Source organism: Sander lucioperca, chromosome 23, assembly GCF_008315115.2.
Source record: "Sander lucioperca isolate FBNREF2018 chromosome 23, SLUC_FBN_1.2, whole genome shotgun sequence".
Taxonomy (NCBI): Eukaryota; Metazoa; Chordata; class Actinopteri; order Perciformes; family Percidae; genus Sander; species Sander lucioperca.
Window position 1 is genome coordinate 11,082,616 of NC_050195.1, and position 22,904 is coordinate 11,105,519.

Genomic DNA, 22,904 nt, shown 5'->3' on the forward strand with positions numbered 1-22,904 from the left:
TGCAGCCAAGATTACAGGTTTCCCTGACGTTAGCATGTAGCTACATGTGGCAGAGTATGTAATGTAAAGATTGCAGTAGCCTGGAGCAGATGACCATATATGGAAACCGGCTCTGCATGACGTGATACGGAGCCGAGAGTAGAAAAAACTGTTGGAACCGGAGCGTTCAGAACGGTGGGAAATCAGAGGTTTTGGCTTACAGGGATTTCTTTTAAATAGGCTTACCTCATTATTTGAAGCTTTGGCCACGTTTAACATGAACATCCGGCATTGTAACGTTATAGATATGACAGAAAATACAGAAATGCCTAAAAGGTCTCCTTTAGGAAACACATCTGACCCATGTCATGATGGACATTTAACTATTTAGACAAACATCTGTCTCTTAAGCTGCTAGATGTTCCACTTCTTCCCCAGCTGGTCTCTAACTGCGTCTGTTTGATGCAGGCAGCGTGCACATCCAACCTACCACTCCATGATGCTCTTGTGCGCGCGGATGACGGAGGTCTCGATGTCGATGGGATGGTACCTCATTCCCCTCAGCTCCATGGCCTCCTCCAGAGCTCCCACCACGAACAGAGCATCGTGTCTCTCTGTTTTGGGGAATTGATATTTCGGGGTCATTCACAGGTTAAATAACGGATCGTGTGAGCTCGTTCCAATCTGTCGTCCCCAGCGCACTTATGACACGAGGGAAAAACATCTTATTCGCTGGTAAAAAAAAAAAAACAAGGCTGAAGTGTACAAGCCTGAGTTTAGTGTGTAGGGGGCCGCAGATCTGGAACGAGCTTGATGACATAAGTGTCTCAGTGTGAGTTTATGTGTTGTTGATGCGTTCTAATGCGTGTCTATGCACTTTAACCTGTGTCTACTGTGTATGATACTTGTGTTGTGTTTTTCTCATGCCATCGACCTGCCAGTTGTCATGATCTGGAATAGTGGTTGTGTCATTTAATCAAAGATTATTTATATTTAATTGACCAAATATTCAGGGGTTATTTTGGGGTTCCCCATTTCACACGTCCTACATATGATTATTGTACCTTCTGAAATTGTGTTTTATTGATATGACGATGAGGTGCGAATGAAGCATTTTTCAAAAGAGACAAAGAGAGAGACATGTTGGTGCAGCAGGCGGAGAGAGCGAGCTGAGGAAACGTTGGAGTCAGAGAGGAAACTAACCTCCGTTGGCGTCGGTGAGCTCGGTGCGGCGGAGGAAGCCCAGGTAGCCCGTCCTGGCCCAGACCGTCTGAGTGTCTCCGAAACTGAGTCTGGAGTTGAAGTGATCCGACTGCAGGACCTCCTCGCCGTAACCGCTGTAGTAGCCGCTGCCGTTATGAGCGCTGTGCACCCAGATCTGCAGAAAGCAACAGAGGAGAGCACAAAGAGGTGGTTGAACTTCACTCTACTACACATTAACGAGGCTGCCTGCTACTACTTCATTAACATCTATTTAAGAGTTTGGTGAAGAAATAATGCAGGTAACAACAGAATATTTCAGAGTGGAGACCGTAAATAATGAATGTGAAACTACAAATTGGGAAGAAAATAAAGAATGGCAGCTCAGATGAATTCAACTTTTAATGATATGTTCTGAAGATTTCAAGGAGACAGAAAACAGCCAGAAGAGATGGAAGGAGGGAACAAAGAGCAGAGGGACAGACCGAAAAGGAAACAAAGACAAAAAGAAAAGACTAAAACAAAAAGACAGAAAGAAAGACAAAATGGAAACAAAGAAAAAGGATAGCAAATGAGAAATAAAAGCTCAGAAAAGAACAAATAAAAAATAAAGGGATAAGACAGGGTAAACTGAAAGAAGGAAAACAGAGAGAAAAGACAAAAAAAGATTAAAAAAAGACAAAAATGAAGACAAAAAAACAATAAAAAAAGACAAAAAAATAAAGAGAAAAAGAAGAAAAATAAAGGGATAAAGAAAAATAGAAGACAGAGAGACAAGGTATAAGAAAAAGGCAAAAAGGAAAAAAAACAATGACAGAAAACTTAAATAAATAAGAAAACAGAACAGACAGACAGAAAAGGCAAGAAAAGACAGAAAGAAAGGGCTACAGAAAAGCTGAGAAAAAGTAAAGCAAGAATGAACATCACATCTATCAAATCCTTCTCCAAATCCATAAAACATTGGTTATTGACTAATCAAATATGCTGCCATAATCCAGAATAATGGGTTTGTCTTTATCGCTACAGTAGTGTCTCAGTGTGAGCTTATGTGTTGTTGATGCGTTCTAATGTGTGTCTATGCACTTTCACCTGTGTCTACTGTGTATGATACTGGTGTTATGTATTTCTCATGCCATCAACCTGCCAGTTGTCATGATCTGGAATAGTGGTTGTGTCATTTTACTTGTCTGTGCCTTTATGTCTTTCTTGTTTTATGTGTGTTTGTTGTATTGTTGTAGCGTATCTATTGTTTTAAGCCATCAACCTGCTAGGGACTGCAGATGAAAATTAGCCTGTATGGCTAAATCTGGCACATTTACATGGTGTACTCTGTACTCATGTTGATTAATGTGCGTTGTCCCTTTTAAATAAAGAAATCTAAAGCTTGAAATTGTTGCATTCTGGCTCCATCTTCATGTCTGAAGGAAAACTTGCTTATAACATATGATTGCTTAATATTCTTAGAGTGTTATAATTGCACTGGGATTGTCTGTATATGTACTCATAAAAGAAATCTAAAAAGAAAAAGTAAAAAAAAAGAACAGGAAATGAAAAGGAAAACCGGAAAAGAAAGAAAAAACAATAGCAAAGAAAGAGTTAATATGTGTGGACCTCTCCGAGGTGGGAGTCTCCCAGTGGCCCTTTGGTCTCTGGGTTGGCGATGATGATGCGAACTCCGGGGAGGATCTGAGGAAACAAAAAAAGAAAGTAAAAGAAAAATCAGTTGCCATGGTTACCGCTTCCCTCTGACTCCCGTCTTTTGATTCCAGCACAAACACAAAAATAGACCCAGCTGTTTACATTCAACTCGCAGTCACAGTTCACACGACTTCATCTTCTTGACGCGGATTTGACTTTAGGACAGACAGATGTGTCAGGGACAGATGCAGATGTGATTACACCTCACACAACCACACTTTATTACATTTATCACATATCATCTTCCACGAACACAACAAACGGAAACCCAGTCAAACATTTTGTTCAGGAAGCGTTCAAAGAAAAGAATGGGCCGCCTGGTAAACGGGCTGTTTCCCCTCCGTCCTCCTCCTCCCACGTACAGTGAGTCAAATCAAGCGCGGGCTGATCAATAAAACCATGATGTCCTCTATTTGTGTGTCAGTGTGGGGGAAGAAGACACGCCGACGTCTCATCAGGCTCCGAGAAAAGATCCATCACGCTGCTTCCTGCAGCTACAAAGAGTCACTTCCCTCGCAGATCAGGACTGGGTTTTTTTTTTTTTATCAGACAGAGCTTATTTCTGTAAATCTGTTAAACATGAGGACATTAAGTCAGACTCAGTGGGGAGTGAAACCGAAGCAGAGGGACAGACACAGAGCTGGAGCTGTTTCATGTCAGCAAATGTTCTCTTGTTCTCACAAAGTTATGGATCAATTAACACAGTCCTCTCTTCTCTCAGGTTGACTCTCATATATTTAGACATTACGTGATGCTGTCAGCTCTCCTGCTGACCTCGCTGACAGACCACGGTTAGTTGCTAAGAGATCTGTAATGAAACTGAAGTAAGTGCTGCTCAGCGATCAGATGAGCACAATGTTATTTGCTCCGGGATGAAAACCTGCAGCTTTTAAGTGCTGCGGGAGGACTCGGATGATAAGATGATTTTTTTTTTTTTTTTAAAAAGCTTTTCGGGGACATTTCTTGTCTTTATCAGACAGAGTCGGAGGAGGAAAACGCTTGTTGGCTCGGCACGTTTGCAAGTAGTCAACTAAAGACACAAGAGTATGCATATCCATATATCTGATATATTAATGAGAAAAAAAATATTCTTTTTATTGTGAGAATGGAATTTCAGCTGATAATTACATCAATTTAACCCCAATAATGTGGATCCTTTTCTTACAAAAGCTGCAAAACAACAGCAAGCGTCATGCAACAAAGAACCGGTTTAATATGAAGACACTGGCAGCAGTTTGGGAGAGAAAAAATATTCTTATTTAACCCTTTTTTTGCACTTTTTTGCGACGTTTTTGCTGGGGGGTTTTTCTATGCTTTTGACGCTTTTTAAAACATTTTTGTGACTTTTTTCAGTGATTTTTTTCTTCATGATCAATACATGACATTAAACCTCATTTTTGAGTTAAAGAAAAAAAATATTATGAGGTATTTGGACTAATAGTTAAAATCAGAGCATGTTGAGTGAATCACAGATGGGCTTATGTCAAAGTTTAGTTTTTGGTTGTGAAACCACTTAAACATTTTTTTTCAATTGCTATAAAAATTGTATAAAACACCCAAAATTCTTTGAAATGAATCATTAATTTGACCCGCAAAGAATGTTGTATGGAACCCGTACATCGTTGTTATTTTTGGTTGAAAGAAACCCATACTTCTGATATAAAAAAAAGTCAAAAAATGGGTCAAATTTGACCCGAGGAAAACACAAGGGTTAACTACAATTAGTTTACAATAAACTGTATTGTAGGAAAGTACACTGGTCATTTTAAAATGTTAGCCTTTACTGTCTCTTCACATTTTTGTAGATCTGTAAAATGATCAGCGTTGGTTTTCAGCAGCTACAACTTTTCAGCTCTATTATGAGCCCTCAGTGGAAAATAACTCGGTGCACCTCTCAGTTCTACCTTGGCAACAGTACAAAGACAAAAAAGGATGATTGTTAATTATGGATGACGACGGAAATGAACAGAAACAAAATGTACAAGTTGCTGCAACATGTGTTCTTTTTAAAATGTCCTCTATAAATAAACTCAAATAAAAGACGTGACTCTGTCTCCTGAATGTGGGGGCGAGAGTCGTGTACTGCTGGTTATGAGATCTTCTTCCTTCGCCATCTGCCAGGATGTGATGAGTGGTTGCAATCATTTATAATGATCTCTAGATCAGGAGTTAACTATCTTGTTATCTTGGGAAAACAAAAAAGTGAGTGAAAGAGTTTTCTCGTTATAACTGATAATTATCTTCAGTCAAATACTTTCAGCTTTCTCAGAAAAAAACAACTTTGTTAGTCAGATTTAAAGCTTTAGTGCGGAACTTTTTGATATTAATGAACGTCCGTCACATTCAAGCCGTTGCCAAATGAGTTGCTACAAAGCTAATTAAGACTATCAGCTCCACACAACTCTCTCTGTGTTTCCCAGTATGACTATGTTCAGAAGATTGTGTCGTCGTAAGACGTGGATATCAACAGGTTTTTGGATGTGCGCACACATCACAAGGCTGAATCTTTTCAAGAAGCTGGTTGAAGGAATGAAAGAGGGGCGCTGTGTTCGCACGGTCCAACAAGTCCGCCGCCGCTATAAAACTCCAAAAATCCTATTTTGCACGGCTGCTTAAAACGGGAATATTGGTGGAAAAGTCACTTTCATTTGCAATGTAGACAGCTTAGTCTGAGTATTGTCTTTTTCCAAATAAAGACAAAAACAGGAATAATATCTGCATGTAAATGTAGCCATTGATGGTTTCTGGTTTTAGGATTTTTACCAACGAAGAAAGGCAACATATCAGACAACTATCTGATGAATGTGATGTTATCCTTCCTTCATCCACGTCTCCACAGACAGACAGTGTGGACTCAAACCTGCTGTCAGCTTTGACTCAGCCTATGTGGGAGGATGTGCAGTCGAGAACAGAAATAGCCCGATCTTCTGTCATTCAATTTGCTGCATCTGAAGAGTTTCTCCGTTGTGAGCTTGTGTCTGTCGTGCGTCAGTTGTGCCTGACAGTTAAGTAGGGTTTTCTAAATTAAAGCTCTAGTTCGTAACTTTTAGATATTAATGAACGTCCGTTACATTCAAGCCGTTGCCAAATGAGTTGCTACAAAGCTAATTAAGACTATCAGCTCCACACAACTCTCTCTGTATTTCTCAGTATGACTATGTTCAGAAGATTGTGGCGTCCGGTGTCTTTCCCGCGCAGAAACTCGAGTGAAGATAATTACCTTTTCTGAAGAGTCTGAAAGAGTTTTTTTAATCTTCCGTGTCCTCCTTGGCTACAAGCAACTGCGTGGAGGAGGGGTGGATGGGGGTGGTGCACTATCACGGAAGGCTTGTATCATGTGGATGCGCCGACAGTTTTGTTGTCATTACTTAGAATTCCTCATGGGGGCGACAGAAACGACCCACTATAGCTTTAAAGAGTCCTTGGCAAAATTAAAGTTGAATTTCAAAATGACTGTTGCTTAATTTGTTTTATTATTATAATAATTTATTATTATCTCCTCAGCTTGCACACACAAAGTCATGAATCATATCTTGCAACGAGGGAAATAAATCAAATAAAACGTGCCGTTTAATTGGATCAGTTTGGAAAAAAACATTGTGTGGGCACTCTGTTTTTAATAAACCCAACCTGCAATCACAGTTTAGGACAAAGTCTTGAGGTTGAAAACACGAGCACATGCTACACATCAATCTTAATGTAAATCAAACTCACCTTGCCAGACTCCATTAACGGCAGACTGTGAGGAGAACCTCTTTCCACCAAGCGAACCCTGAAACACACACACGTGTGGAAATGTCACAGTTTTGTACCCTGAATAGAAAAAAAAAGAAAAACTAAAGCTGACAGGACAGACTGTGGTACCTGTCATGACGCAGTGCTCTCATGTCCACGTACACAGTGGTAGGGTCCGGTCCTGAAGTGCCCTGCAGCCAATCACAGCACAGACACAGTGAGCATGAGAACTGAGACAAAGACCATAGCTACCAGTTCTTTTTGTTTGGTTTCTGGCTCTTGCTTCCATTGTGGAAAATTAACAGTGAATTTGGCAATACCAGTAAAGATACCATGTTTTTCTCCCAAAACTTGTTCATCATTTAGCAGAAGACAACACATTTTTAAAATGACAAATGTTTGAATACAAGCAGCCATATAAGAACTTTGTGTAAAGAAAATATAGTAAATTTAGATTTCAATCAGGAATTATCTGATCAAAGAAAAAGTCAACTAGATCACACATCTGACCATATATTCAATGCCACGTTTCAGTATTTGACAGTAGAGTCGCAAAGATTAATCGATTAGTTATCAACTATTAAAATCGCAAACTATTTTGATATAATCGATGAATCGGTTTCAGCCATTTTTATGAAACAAAATTCTCTGATTCCAGCTTGTTAAATGTGAATATGTTGTAGTTTCTTCTCTCCTCTGTGACAGGAAACTGAATATCTTTGAGTTGTGGAACAAAACAAGACATTTGAGGACGTCATTTCGGGCTTTGGGCCATTTTCTGCCCTTTTATAGACCAAACAACTAATCCAATTAATCGAAAAACCAATTAATGAGATTAACCGACGATGAAAATAATCTTTAGCTGCAGTCCTGTTTACAGCTCTAAAGTAACAAAAAGATATTGTGGACTCAGCCTTGTGACTAAACAGCATGTGAATAAAGTTACTTTACATAGTCAGCAGAGGTGGATCCTTTAAGTTTAGTACTTAAGTACTAATAGCACACTGTAAATGTGCATTGAGTAAAAGTATGCAATTATCATCACAAAACTGTACTTAGAGTAGTAAAAGTGAAAGTACTCAATGCAGAAAAATCCTCCCAATCAATTGTTTAATCGGCGAATCATTTCAGCTGGACTTCAGTGGGCCGTTATATTGTTGGGTAATTTCATTTATAATAAAACATCAGATTGTATAAACTACATGTGTTTTGTGTGCAAAAATCTTATTTTAGATTAGTACAAAGCGGTACTGTAGCGGAGTAGAAGTAGAAAGTGGCATGAAAAGAAAAGACTCAAGTAAGGTACATGTACCTCAAATTTGTACTTAAGTACAGTACTTGAGTAAATGTACTTAGTTACATCCCACCACTGATATTCAGATCGAATTGCTGTCAATTAGCACTTAAAAATGATACAATCTTTATGAAGGTTGCGCATATTACCGTGTGTTTATGGGGTGGGATAAGGGGGACAATAATGTCTGGAGATTTTTATGACTTTATGTATCTGTATTGCATACTGTAAATACTTTGTCTGTATTTTACTGCGCCATCTACCTGCCCAGGGACTACGGGCAGAAACTAGCAATTTGCTACAACCTGGCACAAGACATCTATTAATGTTTTTTGTGCACTGTCCCTGTTCAAATAAATTAATTACAAATTACAAAGTCTCCTTTTACAATCTGCGGAGTTTCTGTGGTGTCGGTGTGCAGCAGCTGCTGCTCTTGTTGCTGGTCTGTTTCTACCTGCAGGCAGATGGCCAGGTTGACTCGGCAGCCGAAGGCCGTGCTGACAGACCGTGGGTGAAGGCCGAGGTCTTTGAAGAGCTTGGAGAAGGAGTGTGTGAGGGACATCCTGGGCCTCTCCTCCGCCACCACGACGCAGGCCCGAACCCGGGACAGATCCAGCCCGCGAGCCTGGACCAAAGATGGGAAAACACATTTTATCACAAAATAGACATCGGAGGGGCTTTGACCTTCGACCTATCTTCTTCTTCTTAACTGTAATCAGAGATAATTGGCATAGATGTATACTGTATATATCAGTGTTCAACGCTAAGGTTTTTTTTCACTTGTCCAGTCGGGCAAGTAAAAAACAATTCTACTTGCCCAAAGTTAATTTTTACTGGCCCCTATACAATTTTCATAGAAAGAAGCCGTCTACATCCCTGATTATATTTATTTATTTTTAATCCTTTTTAGCCTTTAGTTTTTATGAGGTCTTTGTATAAACGTTTAGCTTCCTACCTCTCTGACACAAGCTTTTTTTAAACTTTATTATTGTAAAAACATCCAAATCCATCTTGTCCAGCTGCTGGACGAGCATCGAAATCCGCGTTGCTATTTCATCCGGTAGATACCAGGCATTTTAACATGCGCCGTTTGACGTGAACAGAAAATTGCGTTGCCTGTATCTTTTTACGGCAAACGCGCATGTGTGGAAAGCGGTCGCGCAGCAGCTGAAATGGCTCCTTCATGGTATCCTTCAACAAAGGAGGAATGTAGCACAATATGGATGTGAAAGCTGTTATAATTAGCCTATGTGACAATAAAATGTGTTTTGGTTAAAATCAACAAATAATCGTGATAATTAATCGTGATCAATATATTGATCAAAATAATCGTGATTATCATTTTGGCCATAATCGTGCAGCCCTAGTATTTGGCTCAAAACACAACTAGTCATCAATAATGGATCCTAAATACTTGTACTCTTTAACAACCTCTATTACCTGACCATTTATACTAGTTTTTACAGTGTTAGTGACATCATGCCTAAAGTCAATACACATGTCCTTTGTCTTTGAGGCATTCAGTTCAAGAAAGGCATCCTGACACCATGTTACAAAGTGGTCAATGACCGGACCGTGTGAAGTTTCCTCGTTGTTCAGTAAGCTGACAATAACCGTATCATCAGCAAACTTCACAAAGTGTCGGTTTTCAGTCACAGAGCGACAGTCATTGGTGTACAGAATATAGAGGAGGGGGGAAAGAAGACACCCCTGCGGTGAGCCAGTTGATAAGAGGGCCAAGTCAGAGAGGTGCCCACTGACTCTCACTCACTGGGATCTTGGTTTTTTTGTGTAAGCCATCATTATTTGAACTGAATGTAATCCTGTTTATACTGGCTTTAATTTTTAGGAGAGGTCTTTGTATAAACTTTTAGCTTCCTACCTATCTTACAAAAGCTTTTCTTTAATACGTTATTAGAGTAAAAACACATCCAAATCCATCTTGTCCAGCTGCTGCATCCCAAAAATGTTTTAACTGTAAATTAAATCTGCCAAAGGAGTCGCAACACTGTAATCAGCAGCTGTTAAATGTTCCTCTTTGTTTCAGTTAATAACGTTTGATTCCTCCTGCAGCTGTAGACAAACACAACTTGGACATGAATCATTAAGATTTTAACAGAAGAAGAAAAGGTGTTGTGTGTCCTTTGGGAGGGGGGGGTAAAAGGTGTGTTTGGTTTGGGCTTTATTGCTTCATGTCAGTGACGGTCCTCACAAGTAGAGAACTACACAGGTGTGTGTAAGTAAAGAACATTTCTACTTTTCACTCTGTGTTCAGCCTTCGGTCTCCATGGAGACTTAAACAAAAAAAGGTCTAAAATCACTAAAATTAACTCTGCTGTGACCAATCAGAGGCGTCGGGAGAGTTCAGATGTGGCCTCGGGCTTCAGCAGACAGAGACGGAGTTTATTAGCGCCGAGTCAGAGGACAGACTGAAGTCAGCTGGACAGCGTCAGAGTGGGTGGGCTGTTCAGATTTAGCTACAGGACCAGTTTAAATCCAGCTGGTCGGATTCTGACTGTGACTGACGTTGGAGCTTGTAATCACCCCCTGTCCTGTACAAGACTTCTCCCAGAGAAAGACTTGTCTCACACTTACTTCGAACAGAAAATCTTTCTGTCGGGTGAACATTTTTTTTTTTGATTTATCAGCATTCTTGATAATCTCATTGTAGGCGGGAATCTGAGACTCTAATTTTAGCCGCCAAGAGGCTGAGTAGGGGAATAACTTGCCAGACGCGCTTAATGATCACAGACTTTTTTACACTAACACAAACAAGGTTCTGCTTCCAATACATCCCATAATTGTGTTACTGGCATACAAAGTTGTGTCCAAAAGTCATCGACAGTATTTAGAAAAGCGTAAAACAAGCGTGAGAACGGCGATCAGCAAAAAATGAGACTTCCCCCTGTCACTCCCTCTCTTAGTCACAAAAACCAGAACAGGTGAACGGATAATATTACTTTGTTTCCTCCGCCCCCACCAAGGGGCCTTGATAACCGTAAATGTCCTTTCAAAATAAAAGAACTACACCTGGCTCTTACACTCATTATTATAAATGATTTAATCAGAATTAATAATTGGCTAAAACAGACTCAGGACATCGGAGCTGTCTAGTTTTTTTTGTCGGCAGAGACTGCGTACTGCTGCGTTCAAATTACCTCGGAAGTCGGAAGCCGGAGCTGGGAATGACATCACACGCGAGTTGACCGCGTTACATTACAACAAGTCGGAAATAACAGTTATTTCACTGTGGGATTTGCTCTAGCTTGGTTAATATAATGCTTTGATCTATGTTTTTATTTACTTCTTAAGTTGGTTATCCATCTGTCCATCCATTTTAATGTAGTATATTCATTTTATTTAGCATATTTATTTAACTTATTCGGCAAACTGTGTGTGCTTCGCTGCTCTTGCCTGGGTTACCCATTTGCTGCTACTAACGTGTTGGACGATTGAATGACTGCAATGGTGTTATTCTTGTCTGCTTTTATGTAGTCTCGCTTTGCCAGACCCTCCTCCGAGGCGCGCTGCATTGGTGGGATATGTGTACATTTAAAAGTAGTTTTAGTCGTGCAACAGAAAACTGAGATTGGACAGATAGTCTAGCTAGCTGTCTGGATTTACCCTGCAGAGATCTGAGGAGCAGTTAACCATAGTCCTCACAAATCCACCAGAGTTTAAAATTACAACACAAAGGAGGCCCAAGGTAACGGACATCCGGCCCTAAAAGAGTGAAATCCGGCAGATTTAGACTAGCTTTTATGTGACTGGTTGACTGCAAAATTGAATTGCCCTTTTGGGATAAATAAAGCTGTTTGATTCAAATTGAATTGAAATAAATGTCAGAAATATCACTTGACGTGACGTGTTGGTTTGCTTCAGTGTCTTGCTGACCTTGAGCGCCTCGGTCTGCAGGCCGAGTCCTTTGGTGCACAGCTCCATGACGCTGTAGGAGCAGAAGGTGTCTCGCACCCTCAGCTGGCTGACGGCCAGCAGCCACAGCGCCGGGTTGGACTCCAGCTCCACCGGGGGGATCAGGATGGACTGGTGGCCTGAATACACACTGCAGAAAACACACCAAACACACGCAGACACACGCACACACACACACACACACACACACACACACACACACACACACACACACACACACACACACACAGACACACACACGCACACATTCTTTTAATGGTTAACTGCAACAAAGGAGCATTTATCCATTGTTGAGAGAGAGATGTATTTTCCAGAGAAACATGGGAGTCGTTCATAATAACAATCAGGTGTCAATGTAAGTTATTGTTGCTTTAAAGTTGTTGAGGCTGAGAAAACTGTCAAACCAGAGGTGATTTGCAGTCTGCTTTATTTATAAGACATTCAGCAGCAGAAATCTGCTCTCGCCAAGTTCACAATTTATGGGCTGAGGATTTCAAACTAAGCAGACCTGAGATCTGGTCTGTTTTTGTTATTAAAGGACAACTATTGTGACATAAATCACAGTTTGAGTACATCATGTAGCAAACCTTCTATGACCTGCAGTGAACTATGATGACAGATGATCGTCAGCGATTATAAAGAACATACATTATGTGGCCAGAAGTACTCGGACGCCGGGGCTGGGAGACTAGAAATTTGCAATGCAAACTGGACGTGTTGATTTTCTATCAGGCAGGGAGAGGCTAATAAAAGATGAGTTGAATTATGGGAAATGTAGGATCCAGTGTTTTGGGAGCTTGATTCATATCAGGAGTTAAAAGTCAGAAAGAAAGTAACAGTAGATATATAATATTAAAGATGGCGAACTAAAATACATCTTTTAAAGGTGTGTAAGTAGACGGAGAGACCGACCTGCAGAGACACCAGAGGACGAAGCCGAGGCCACAGTAGGGATCCAGACAGATGGCCACTTCTCTGGACGGGTACAGCTCACACTGTAGCTTCACCGACCGACAGAAGGCTCCAACGGCATTATGGGACATCTGGAGAGAGAGGGAGGGAAGGGAAGAGAGACACAACACACACACACACACACACACACACACAGAGACGAACAACAAACAGGGTAGAAAAATGGACAGTTAATCTTAAAATGTCATACTTTTTTTTTTAGTTTGTGTATGAGTAAAATCTTTTTATTAGACTTGGCCTCTTTTCCCGAACACAACAAGACCTGAATATGCTCAGATTGATGCTGTAAAAGCTTTGGGGTTTGGGGGCTTTGATTCTGCTCTTTCATAGGCCTGTAACAATTATTACATAATTGTCAATTTTGTTTTTTTTACATAATCACGGTTTCTTTGTTTAACCGCAACTAATTGCTAACATTTGCTATGGTCTTAAGGCGTGTGACTGGTTATTGTTAATTTTTTTTTTTTTTAGATATGCCAAATTGTAATTTTATAAGTGATTATTGGTCGGCTATATATTTTGATTATTATTTCAGTTGTAAGTTGTTGGCACTTGACCCTGAACACGTTCATAGCAACAAAAATCACAAGGGAGGGATACAGTGAGAAACAATGTTTTATGATAATAAAGAGGCGCGGTTTACTTCATATGCTGTGTATTTGTGTTATCTGGGTCACATAACTGTGATATATAACCAAAATACTGTATGTATCCTGGGATTCACCGCAATTATTTCTGAGACAATTCATTGTCCAGCAAAATTTGGAATCGTTACAGCTCTACTCTTTCATCATGCTTCCTGTACAGTATGTTCTGTTAATGACTAAATGGAATAAGCCATATATTGTATGTTGTTTATGGTCTCATTTATATTATTTATTGATTATTATATTGTGCATTTATACTGTAGGTGGTGGGCGTTTTCATCGCGGTTTGAGCGGAAGTGATAACATATTTGTTTCCTTCACCTGTTAATCTGGGTTTTTGGGCTTTGACAGAGAGGGGGTGAGCCTGGGAGTGAACACTTTCTGTTGACCGCCGCACTAACGCACTTATTTCAAAATAAGTGTAACTTTACATTTGGTAACTGCAGTGCTAATTGTATTTTAATTGTGGAAGAATAAATCATTGCAATACAATCTCGAGCGCGTCACAGTGTGTGTATGCATCTCTCAGTGTTAAGTCCCTCGCGGCAGCACTTTGTTGGACTGCTTACAGCCGCAACAGGAGGGACGTCTGTCCCGGCGACGGGACGAGAGGCTGTGAGCGGTTTTTGGTGCGGGTGATGAGGATTAACGCTGAGCTGACCTGAACTCCGGCCAGCATGCCGGTCGTCGACACGCTGAAGTCCAGATAGGCCAGGCCGTCTGGGTTGGTGGGCTTATAGAGAGCTGGAGGCTTCTTCTTTGGCAGGTCATCTGCAGTACACACACACGCACCACCACACGCACGCACGCACACACACACACACACACACACACACACACACACACATTTTTGTTTTATTACAGTCAAGAGGACAGTCTGTTGAGTTACACTCAGAAACACTAACCTCAAGTTGAACCCATATTGCAGTAAGCAGTCATTGATGGAGGTTTAAAACGTCCTGTTGTAGCAGATGTTTTGTTACATGGCTGATATTTAAATTACTATTTATCCTGAGTTCAAACCAGATTCTTTTTATCTTCATAAAATTGAAGAATTTTACATTTCAGGTAAGGTCATCCTAATTTCCTTAGGATGTGCTCATTGTATCACTGGCTCTAGTGGCTGTAATTCTGCACTAAGGCTGAATTTCGGGAAAGAGACTTCAGATACAGTATTAGGGGACCACTAAGGTCTATATAAAAGAGACTTCAGATACAGTATTAGGGGACCACTAAGGTCTATATAAAGAGACTTCAGATACAGTATTAGGGGACCACTAAGGTCTATATAAAAGAGACTTCAGATACAGTATTAGGGACCACTAAGGTCTATATAAAAGAGACTTCAGATACAGTATTAGGGGACCACTAAGGTCTATAAAGAGACTTCAGATACAGTATTAGGGGACCACTAAGGTCTATATAAAAGAGACTTCAGATACAGTATTAGGGGACCACTAAGGTCTATATAAAAGAGACTTCAGATACAGTATTAGGGGACCACTAAGGCTATATAAAGAGACTTCAGATACAGTATTAGGGGACCACTAAGGTCTATATAAAGAGACTTCAGATACAGTATTAGGGGACCACTAAGGTCTATATAAAAGAGACTTCAGATACAGTATTAGGGGACCACTAAGGTCTATATAAAAGAGACTTCAGATACAGTATTAGGGGACCACTAAGGCCTATATAAAAGAGACTTCAGATACAGTATTAGGGGACCACTAAGGCCTATATAAAAGAGACTTCAGATACAGTATTAGGGACCACTAAGGCCTATATAAAAGATACTTCAGATACAGTATTAGGGGACCACTAAGGTCTATATAAAGAGACTTCAGATACAGTATTAGGGGACCACTAAGGTCTATATAAAAGAGACTTCAGATACAGTATTAGGGGACCACTAAGGTCTATATAAAGAGACTTCAGATACAGTATTAGGGACCACTAAGGTCTATATAAAAGAGACTTCAGATACAGTATTAGGGACCACTAAGGTCTATATAAAAGCATCCAAAAAGCAGCATGTCATAGGACCTTTAAAAGGTTCAACAGGAAAAGTATAAATGGACATTTCACAGTTCAAGGTGTTTTCACTGTTGATTTGTTCAACTGTTTCACTGTTTTTTAAGTTCAATGAATGCAACATCTTTCCAAAAAGCCAATGAGTAATCGTGTTAAATAATCGTGATTTCAATATTGAAAATATAATAGTTGCGATCATGATTTTTTTCCCATAATCGAACAGCAGCCCTACTTTCAAGTGTCGAAAAAAGTCAAAAGTTCACATTTTTATGTTCTTTATGATTGAATGTTTACTGCAATTGACTGCATACCTAAAAAGAAGTGCACTCTGTAATAGTGAGCAACAGCAAACCCAGTCACATTATACAGTAGGGACTCCTTCCACAGGTTTACATATTTTAGGGTTGAAGTGCACACCAGATATGTCAAACAGACAAAGAAGTAAAAAGTACAGTAACTATTATCTTCCAATCCAGGAAGCAAATGTGTCTTAACGTGGAAAATAATGATTGAATGTTTTGGGTTAAACAATACCCTGTGCAGTTTTCTACCAATATTGGCAACGGTGGAGCACTGTTTGGATGAGTGGGTCCATGTTTTGTTTGTATCTCATGCTGTTGACGGTTTCACAATACAACTGGTGGTGGTAACACGCCAAGAAACTTGGCAGTTTTCCATTCAAATGCAGGAAAACAGAAAATGTGGATGTAATCTTATATCTACTTTTCTCAGGGGAGCTTTAAGGTTGAGGTTAAAGTTAAGGGTGAAAGTAGAGTAAAAGTTAGGCTCATGTTCCTCATGATTATGAATATTACGGTTCGTGCTCTGGAATGAATTGAAATAGGCGGCTGTGGCCATCGGTGTGTGAATGCGTGTGAACGTTTATCTGATGAGCAGGTGGCGCCTTGTACGCCAGCATTGGCCACAGTGAATGAATGGGTTTGAACGGTGAATGGTTCCTGGACTGTGTAAAAGCGCTTGAGTAGTCGTTGACAACAGTGTTGTAATGTAACAAAGTACAAATACTTCACTGCTGTACTTAAGTAGAATTTTCACGTATCTGTACTTTACTTCATTATTATATTTCCGGAAACTTTTACTTTTACTCTACTACATTTCCTAAATAAAATGTATACTTTTACTCCACAACATTTCCCCGTCAGCATCTTAGTTACTCGTTACTACAAAATAAAATCAGAAGAAATGTGTTACACTGGAAAAAAGCAGGTTGGCAAATCATTGCTCCTAAATTGCCAAGATAATGTACGCCCCATTCCAGTTGCTGACCTAATGCCTGTTTGTTGCCAAGCGGCAAAAAAACAACCATAGGCCAAAACTAAAGAAGAGGAGGAGGAAGCATAATGACTGATAGTGTCATGGAACCTGGTGCAGGCTCTGTCGCCATGGTAACAGACGATAACCACCCCGACAACAGTGGTGATGAAGATAACGTTACACACCTTTGGCCATAAAGTTCATAATCAAAGTTTTTTTTTACTTTTTTTTACTTCTAATACTTAAGTATATTTAATATTAGAAAATTACTTTTGATACTTAAGGACAGTAAATATCAGATACTTTAAGACTTTTACTCAAGTAATATTCTAAAAGGAGACTTTAACTTCTACCATTAGTCATTTTCTGGTAAGATACTTGTACTTTTACTCAATTGCTTTGAAGTACTTTATACAAGACTGAAAAGAAAAGAAAAGCGCAATATAGTCCACACAGTCCATTTACATTTACATTTACAAATACACGTCTTCACAAGTATAGTCCAACAGGAAAAGCTGTGGTACCAGTGTCGAGGACAGGCGGCCAGTTCCTGATGTCCACGGTGGCCGTGGCCTCTTTGGAGCGCAGCAGCTTACAGATGACCGCCGTGGTCATCACGCAGGCCGAGTGGCTGACCTGCAGGGAGAGAAGGGGGAGGACCTTCAGGTTACAGCTATGTGATAAGGGTTTCATTGTAATTTTTTATTTAACAATTTTCCCAAATAAGGTCAGATGTCGGCTACACAGCGGCAGCCCTGGAGCTAGAGTCCCTTGCTTAGATACCTTTTTATATATTTTAATATTAGATACAAGCAAGGAAAATAACAAAAGGACGTTGATAGGACTTGATAAACAATCATTATCTTTGTCCCAAAGGCTGTCCATGCCTAGATTTTAGTTCATGAAATGATTTGTAGAATTTTGTTTTCATATAAGACAAAGCCTTTATTGATCCTTTATGGATATATAGAGAAAAGTAAAAAATAAATAATTAGAAGTAGTGCATATAAAATGAAAATAAGAATAGATGAGACTACTAACTAATGGTGGTGTGGTCAGTAGTAGCAAAGTCCCCAGAACTTTAAAAAACAACATTCATTGAAAAATAATCCTCAAAAACAAAAAGTAGTATTTTATAGTATTTTTATGGTCCCTGACCTCCACGATCATCTTGACGGTGGGCAGGGTGGTGGCGATGTTCTGAGGGTGGGGCGGTCGCACCGTGATGGGAACACAGCCGGCGTACAGGGAGCCGTAGAAGGCTGCGATCAGGTCAATACCTGCAGGACACACACACACACACACACACACACACACACACACACACACACACACACAGGCAGAGAGGTGTCAATCATTTCAGTTTTGTCCGATGTACCTGATCTGCGTGTTTGCGTGAAAACGTTATTCAGTAAATTTAGTTTAGTTTTATTGGTTTACACATATACAATAAAAGATGTGCTGGAGAGATGCAAAAAAAACCTCAGATGGGCTTAATCTGGGCACCCTCCAATGCATAACCTAATTAAAATAGAAAGAAACTAAAATATTGATAAGAAAAGAAAAGAGAAGGGGTCTGTTTATCCTCTCAGACCTGGAGGGTAGACCAGAGCGACGTGGTCTCCTTCCTGCAGGCCGGCTCTCTCCATCAGCAGAGCAGCCACGCGCTCCGCCCTCTTATGGAGCTGCAGACAGGTGAGGGAGCTGGACACCGCCCCCTGGAGGAGGGGAGGGAGGAGAACAAAGGGAGGGGGAGGAGGAGGAGAGAGTGATGAGAGGAAAGGGATAGATGGATTTTGAAAGTGATCAACTTTGTTCAACAAGAACCTTATTATAAGACATAAGAGGCTTTATTGTCATTGCACCAATGTCTGACAGTATTACAATGAAATGACGTTGGTACTCCCATAGTATTAAAAAACACTACAACAATCACAACAAACACTAAAAATGTAAAAAAAAAAAAAAGAAAAAAAACGGCAGTTGAATAAGAGCAAGAGGTGAACATGTCCCAGCAGTAGATAATGCACATTACAGATAACCTAATCAGATAAGATTAGGTATTGCACATATCCGCCTCAGTAATAAATTGTGATATGAGATTAGGAACCATTTAACAGTTTCACTGCTTGGGGGAAGACTACTTCATACTACTTACTACTACCTGCTTCATTAGTTATCTCTCCCTCTGCGCTTTAAGACCTAGTTTTGTGTTAAGACATTCCCCGAAACTCTTTTGTGATGCACACCACTAAATGTCAATTTTGTCCGTGGCACTTATCACTTTTCTCTGTAATGTGTATGGTAAAACTAGGGCTGGGTAACGTTCAGATATTTTCAATACCGGTACCGATACACATACTGTGACTTCGATACCGGTTCCTAAACAATACCTTTTTCAATACCAATTTTAAAATGTCTGCAGCTAATAAAAGAAGGGTAAAGCTATGGCACAGCTGAGAGACTTAATAATATGTAAGGTGTGGTCGGTGGTGTGTGTTGTTACCCGGGAGCTGAGCAGGGTGTAGAGGATGTGGTCTGGTGTGGTCTGAGCTCTCCACTGCAAAACCTCCGACAGGAACAGAAACTGAAAAACACAGTCAGAGCTTAAGGGTTCAGGACTTCATCACAGTGGATTGGGTTTTCTTTACATCCAGATCCATCTCAAATTTAGACTTTGTTTTTGCAAAACAGATCTCATTCCTGCACACATTTCCCCACATCTTGAAGTTAAAAAAAAAAAAAAAATTAAAAATCAAACAGACTCAAACAGACTTCACCCAAAGTTTAAAGGTGCCGTAGGTAGGATTGGGAAGATCCAGGACTTAGCCAAAAATTTTTAACATCAACAACTTCTCAGTCCCTCCCCCCTTTCTGCTAAAGCCCAAAACGGTCTCCTAAGCCCCTCCCCCCATAAGGGAGAATGAATGTGTGTGCATGAGCAGTGATTGACACGCAGTTAGACACCCCCCCTGGCCCTGATTGGTGCATCTGAACAGGGAGCTGTGGATTTTTGCACATTGCACTACAGGCTGTAGGTGGTGCCAGATTTTTTTTTTAACTACCTGCTTCATGTAGTTCTACTGGAACATAGGCTCAGTTTCAGCAAATATGACAGAAAGTTAGTTTTATATATATGTCTTACCTACTGCACCTTTAAGAAATCTTTCTGATCTAAATTCACTGAATGAATAACAGTAAAGATGCATCAAACAGGTTCCCAGACGCCAGAACATAATGTGTTTCACTGAGAATTTCTCCAAACGTCAGCACGTGAAACTGCCCAGAAGAAATAAGTAGTTCAAGTTTGTATGCGGCCAATACTGGAGCTGTCTCATCCATGTGTGGGTCAGGGTTTAATAAATCTTTAGTTTCATCCCTCATATTCAGCAATGCGGCTGCTGATAGTGCATGACTTTTTAACTACAGCAGTCGGGTCTCTGCCTTTTATCCAGACCATTAAAATGGTTCAATCAATACCACAGAAAGTAAAAATTTCAAGGCGGGTAAGAAACGACCTGCTGATGCGTCAAACTGCCTCTGAAGTATCCATTTATGACCATTTTACTGATGCAGCTGATGTAACCATGTCTTGAAACAAGTGAGGGCCTGTGGAGATAGTCTATCAGCTGCTAATGACTGGAAGTCAATCGGAACTCCTGACAAAGTCAAGAGTGTCGGCTGAATTATTCTCTAAAATGTCAACTTCTCAATCAGGAACTAATCAAAACGTTCTTGACTTTCACTTGACTTTAACACGTAGTTTCTAAACTTCTGCAAATTTTGAAAAGTTTCATGCAAACGAGGCATCCCAAAATCCTCATATTGGAGAAGCTGGAGCCAGAGAATGTTTGGAGGTTTTCATTTGGAAAATGATTTAACCATTTAGATTCAATTTGATTTGTTTCAGCTTTATTTGGCTTTTAATCATGTAGCCAAGACAATACAATTAAAAAAATACATTAAAAATCTTGATCTTTTGGGAGAATCTTTTCTTGTGGGAGCGAGATGTGTTCATTATATGCATGGAGTCCAGAGATTACCCGTCATTAGTAGCCGCGACAGCGATTCGGTATTGTTTTCACCTTGTGAGACTGCTTGTGTGTGTCATCGTGGCAAACTGTGTCCCTGGAGACCCTTACTGTAGCGGGAACTCCCACAGAGGCAGTGTGAGTCATTTTCCAGGTGTTCATATCTCTGCAACTAGACTTTGTCACTGCGATAGCGTCGCCACCGTGCGAGATGCAGTCAGGAAACTTTACAGGTGTGTAGTTGCGATCAAAATGAAGACTTAGTTAAAAAAGGGCTGCGGCAGGGTTTGCTGCAGGACACACACACACACACACACACACACACACACACACAAAAAAACCCAGCAGGGCTGCGGGGAAAAGTTGAGACCGACTCAACATTGGAGCAACCCGGCGTCACCCTGCGGCGGCCAATCATGTAACTGGAGATTAGACTTGTGGGTGTGTTTTGAGCTATTGTTTGAGGCGTTGTGAGAATCCTGTACTAGAGCCCGACCGATGAAGGATTTTTAAGGCCAATCGCCGCATTGTTTTTTTTTTTTTATGTGAATGCTCTTTAAGTGTGTGAGTCTTACCTGGTCGTTGTCGTCAGTCTGTCCCAAATCTCTGCCGCTGGCCTGAGCGATCCTCTTCCCTGACACCAGATTCCCCACCATCACAGAGGCAGGTCCGATCTCTGCAGCACGAACACACACACACACACACACACACACACACACACACACACACACACACACACACACATTAGCAACTGTGTTCAGCAATGAGCTACAGGCCCAGAGCGTTCCCAGACCCGTGAACACTTCCCACCTGGCTGTTTCTGCCGTGGTTTGGGCAGGTTGGTGACGCAGGTGTGGGGGCACATGAGGACGTTGCAGGGGTGCAGCCCCCCCTCCAGGTACAGCTGCTTGATCTCTGACAGGTGGATGCCGCCCAGAGGAGTCTTAGGCAGAGTGTTGGCCGGTACCAGAGCCAGGCAGAACACGCCCACCCCGTGGATACTGTCAATGGCCTGGGGGGGGGGGAGAGAGAGAGAGAGAGAGAGAGAGAGAGAGAGAGAGAGAGAGAGAGAGGACAGTGGAATTATCCGCTGCTGAGGAATTATTGTAAAATTATGGTTTAAGAAACATGTAGTCCAAACGAATGAAGTACGACCAAATGATCTAAACAACCACGTCCATGGTTTAAAAAAACAACTACAATTCAAAGTTGTGAAAAACTGAGCTTCTCCACAAACAATCAGGCAAAAGCACCACCTTAAATATTGTGTTTACCAGAGATGTGCCTATAAGTTCATTTAAAAAAATCATAAAAAAAAGAAATCTTAGTGGAGTAAGACCAAAAACGACTGAGTAGTCGACTAATCGACCAACAGGGGTCAGCCCTAGTTGGGAGAGAGTTTGCATTGTGTGAGTTTTAGATCCTGCTGGAAAAGTAGTGACCCAAGAACTGAATCTGGTTAAAGTAGCAGGTGAGATGTGATGTACCTGTAGCACGCGGCTCATCCACTGGAAGCTGTCCTCCTCGGTGGAGTCGGGTCTCTGCTCGGCCACCACCACGATCCTCTCGTCCCTCAGCACGGTCACAGAGAAGACCGCTATCCTGCAGGAGCGCAGGAGAAACAGCAGAACTCGCTTTCACCTTCCGATCTCCTTCATGTGTCTATTTCAGTGTACTGGTCATAATACCGGCTCATATACTGGGCATAGTCTCATCAAAAACCCTCTTCATCATAAATCAAATGAGTCAGGTTGTCTGTGAGCCCAGATCTAAGACTTAAGGTTTTTACTTTTGTGATGAAACTTCAAAAAGACATCAGTGAACCTGAACTTTCTGGAGGGCTCCTAGGAAGCTCTGTGCTGGGGAGAGACATGGTGTTGTCATTTATACATTTTTTTTTTGGTTTATAGTTTATTGTCTATTTTGTTGAATGGTCTGGAATGTTGTATTTCTTGTGTCATCTTTTCTTGATTTTTGTCTGGGTGGGTGGTGATGATGGAAGGAGATTTCATGTTGTGAGTTGTATGTTTTGTGTTTTGTTGAAAGAATAAAAAAAAGACATCAGTGATCCGTTATCAGCAGGAAAAGGGAGATAGCAACATTTCG

At 40.7% G+C, this 22,904-nt stretch overlaps 1 protein-coding gene across 4 annotated transcripts in view; it reads right to left on the reverse strand.

Moving 5' to 3' along the window:
• The window catches only part of LOC116040010 (disco-interacting protein 2 homolog C-like), a 95,380-nt gene that overhangs the window by 19,802 nt on the left and 52,674 nt on the right, over positions 1 to 22,904 (reverse strand). For all 4 annotated transcript variants that reach the window (XR_004896459.1, XR_004896460.1, XR_004102557.2 and 1 more), the window contains 16 exons: positions 22,286 to 22,400; positions 21,609 to 21,810; positions 21,374 to 21,474; positions 19,274 to 19,354; positions 18,362 to 18,485; positions 17,926 to 18,047; positions 17,292 to 17,403; positions 14,120 to 14,229; positions 12,752 to 12,882; positions 11,801 to 11,969; positions 8,361 to 8,531; positions 6,742 to 6,803; positions 6,592 to 6,649; positions 2,791 to 2,865; positions 1,183 to 1,357; positions 470 to 593 (listed from right to left, as the gene is read on the reverse strand). Coding sequence is in view for 1 of the 4 variants with exons in the window: in XM_031285217.2 (XP_031141077.1) it covers positions 470 to 593; positions 1,183 to 1,357; positions 2,791 to 2,865; positions 6,592 to 6,649; positions 6,742 to 6,803; positions 8,361 to 8,531; positions 11,801 to 11,969; positions 12,752 to 12,882; positions 14,120 to 14,229; positions 17,292 to 17,403; positions 17,926 to 18,047; positions 18,362 to 18,485; positions 19,274 to 19,354; positions 21,374 to 21,474; positions 21,609 to 21,810; positions 22,286 to 22,400 (1,932 nt within the window). In the remaining 3 variants the exon portion in view is untranslated. The remainder of the gene's footprint in view (positions 1 to 469; positions 594 to 1,182; positions 1,358 to 2,790; positions 2,866 to 6,591; positions 6,650 to 6,741; positions 6,804 to 8,360; positions 8,532 to 11,800; positions 11,970 to 12,751; positions 12,883 to 14,119; positions 14,230 to 17,291; positions 17,404 to 17,925; positions 18,048 to 18,361; positions 18,486 to 19,273; positions 19,355 to 21,373; positions 21,475 to 21,608; positions 21,811 to 22,285; positions 22,401 to 22,904) is intronic.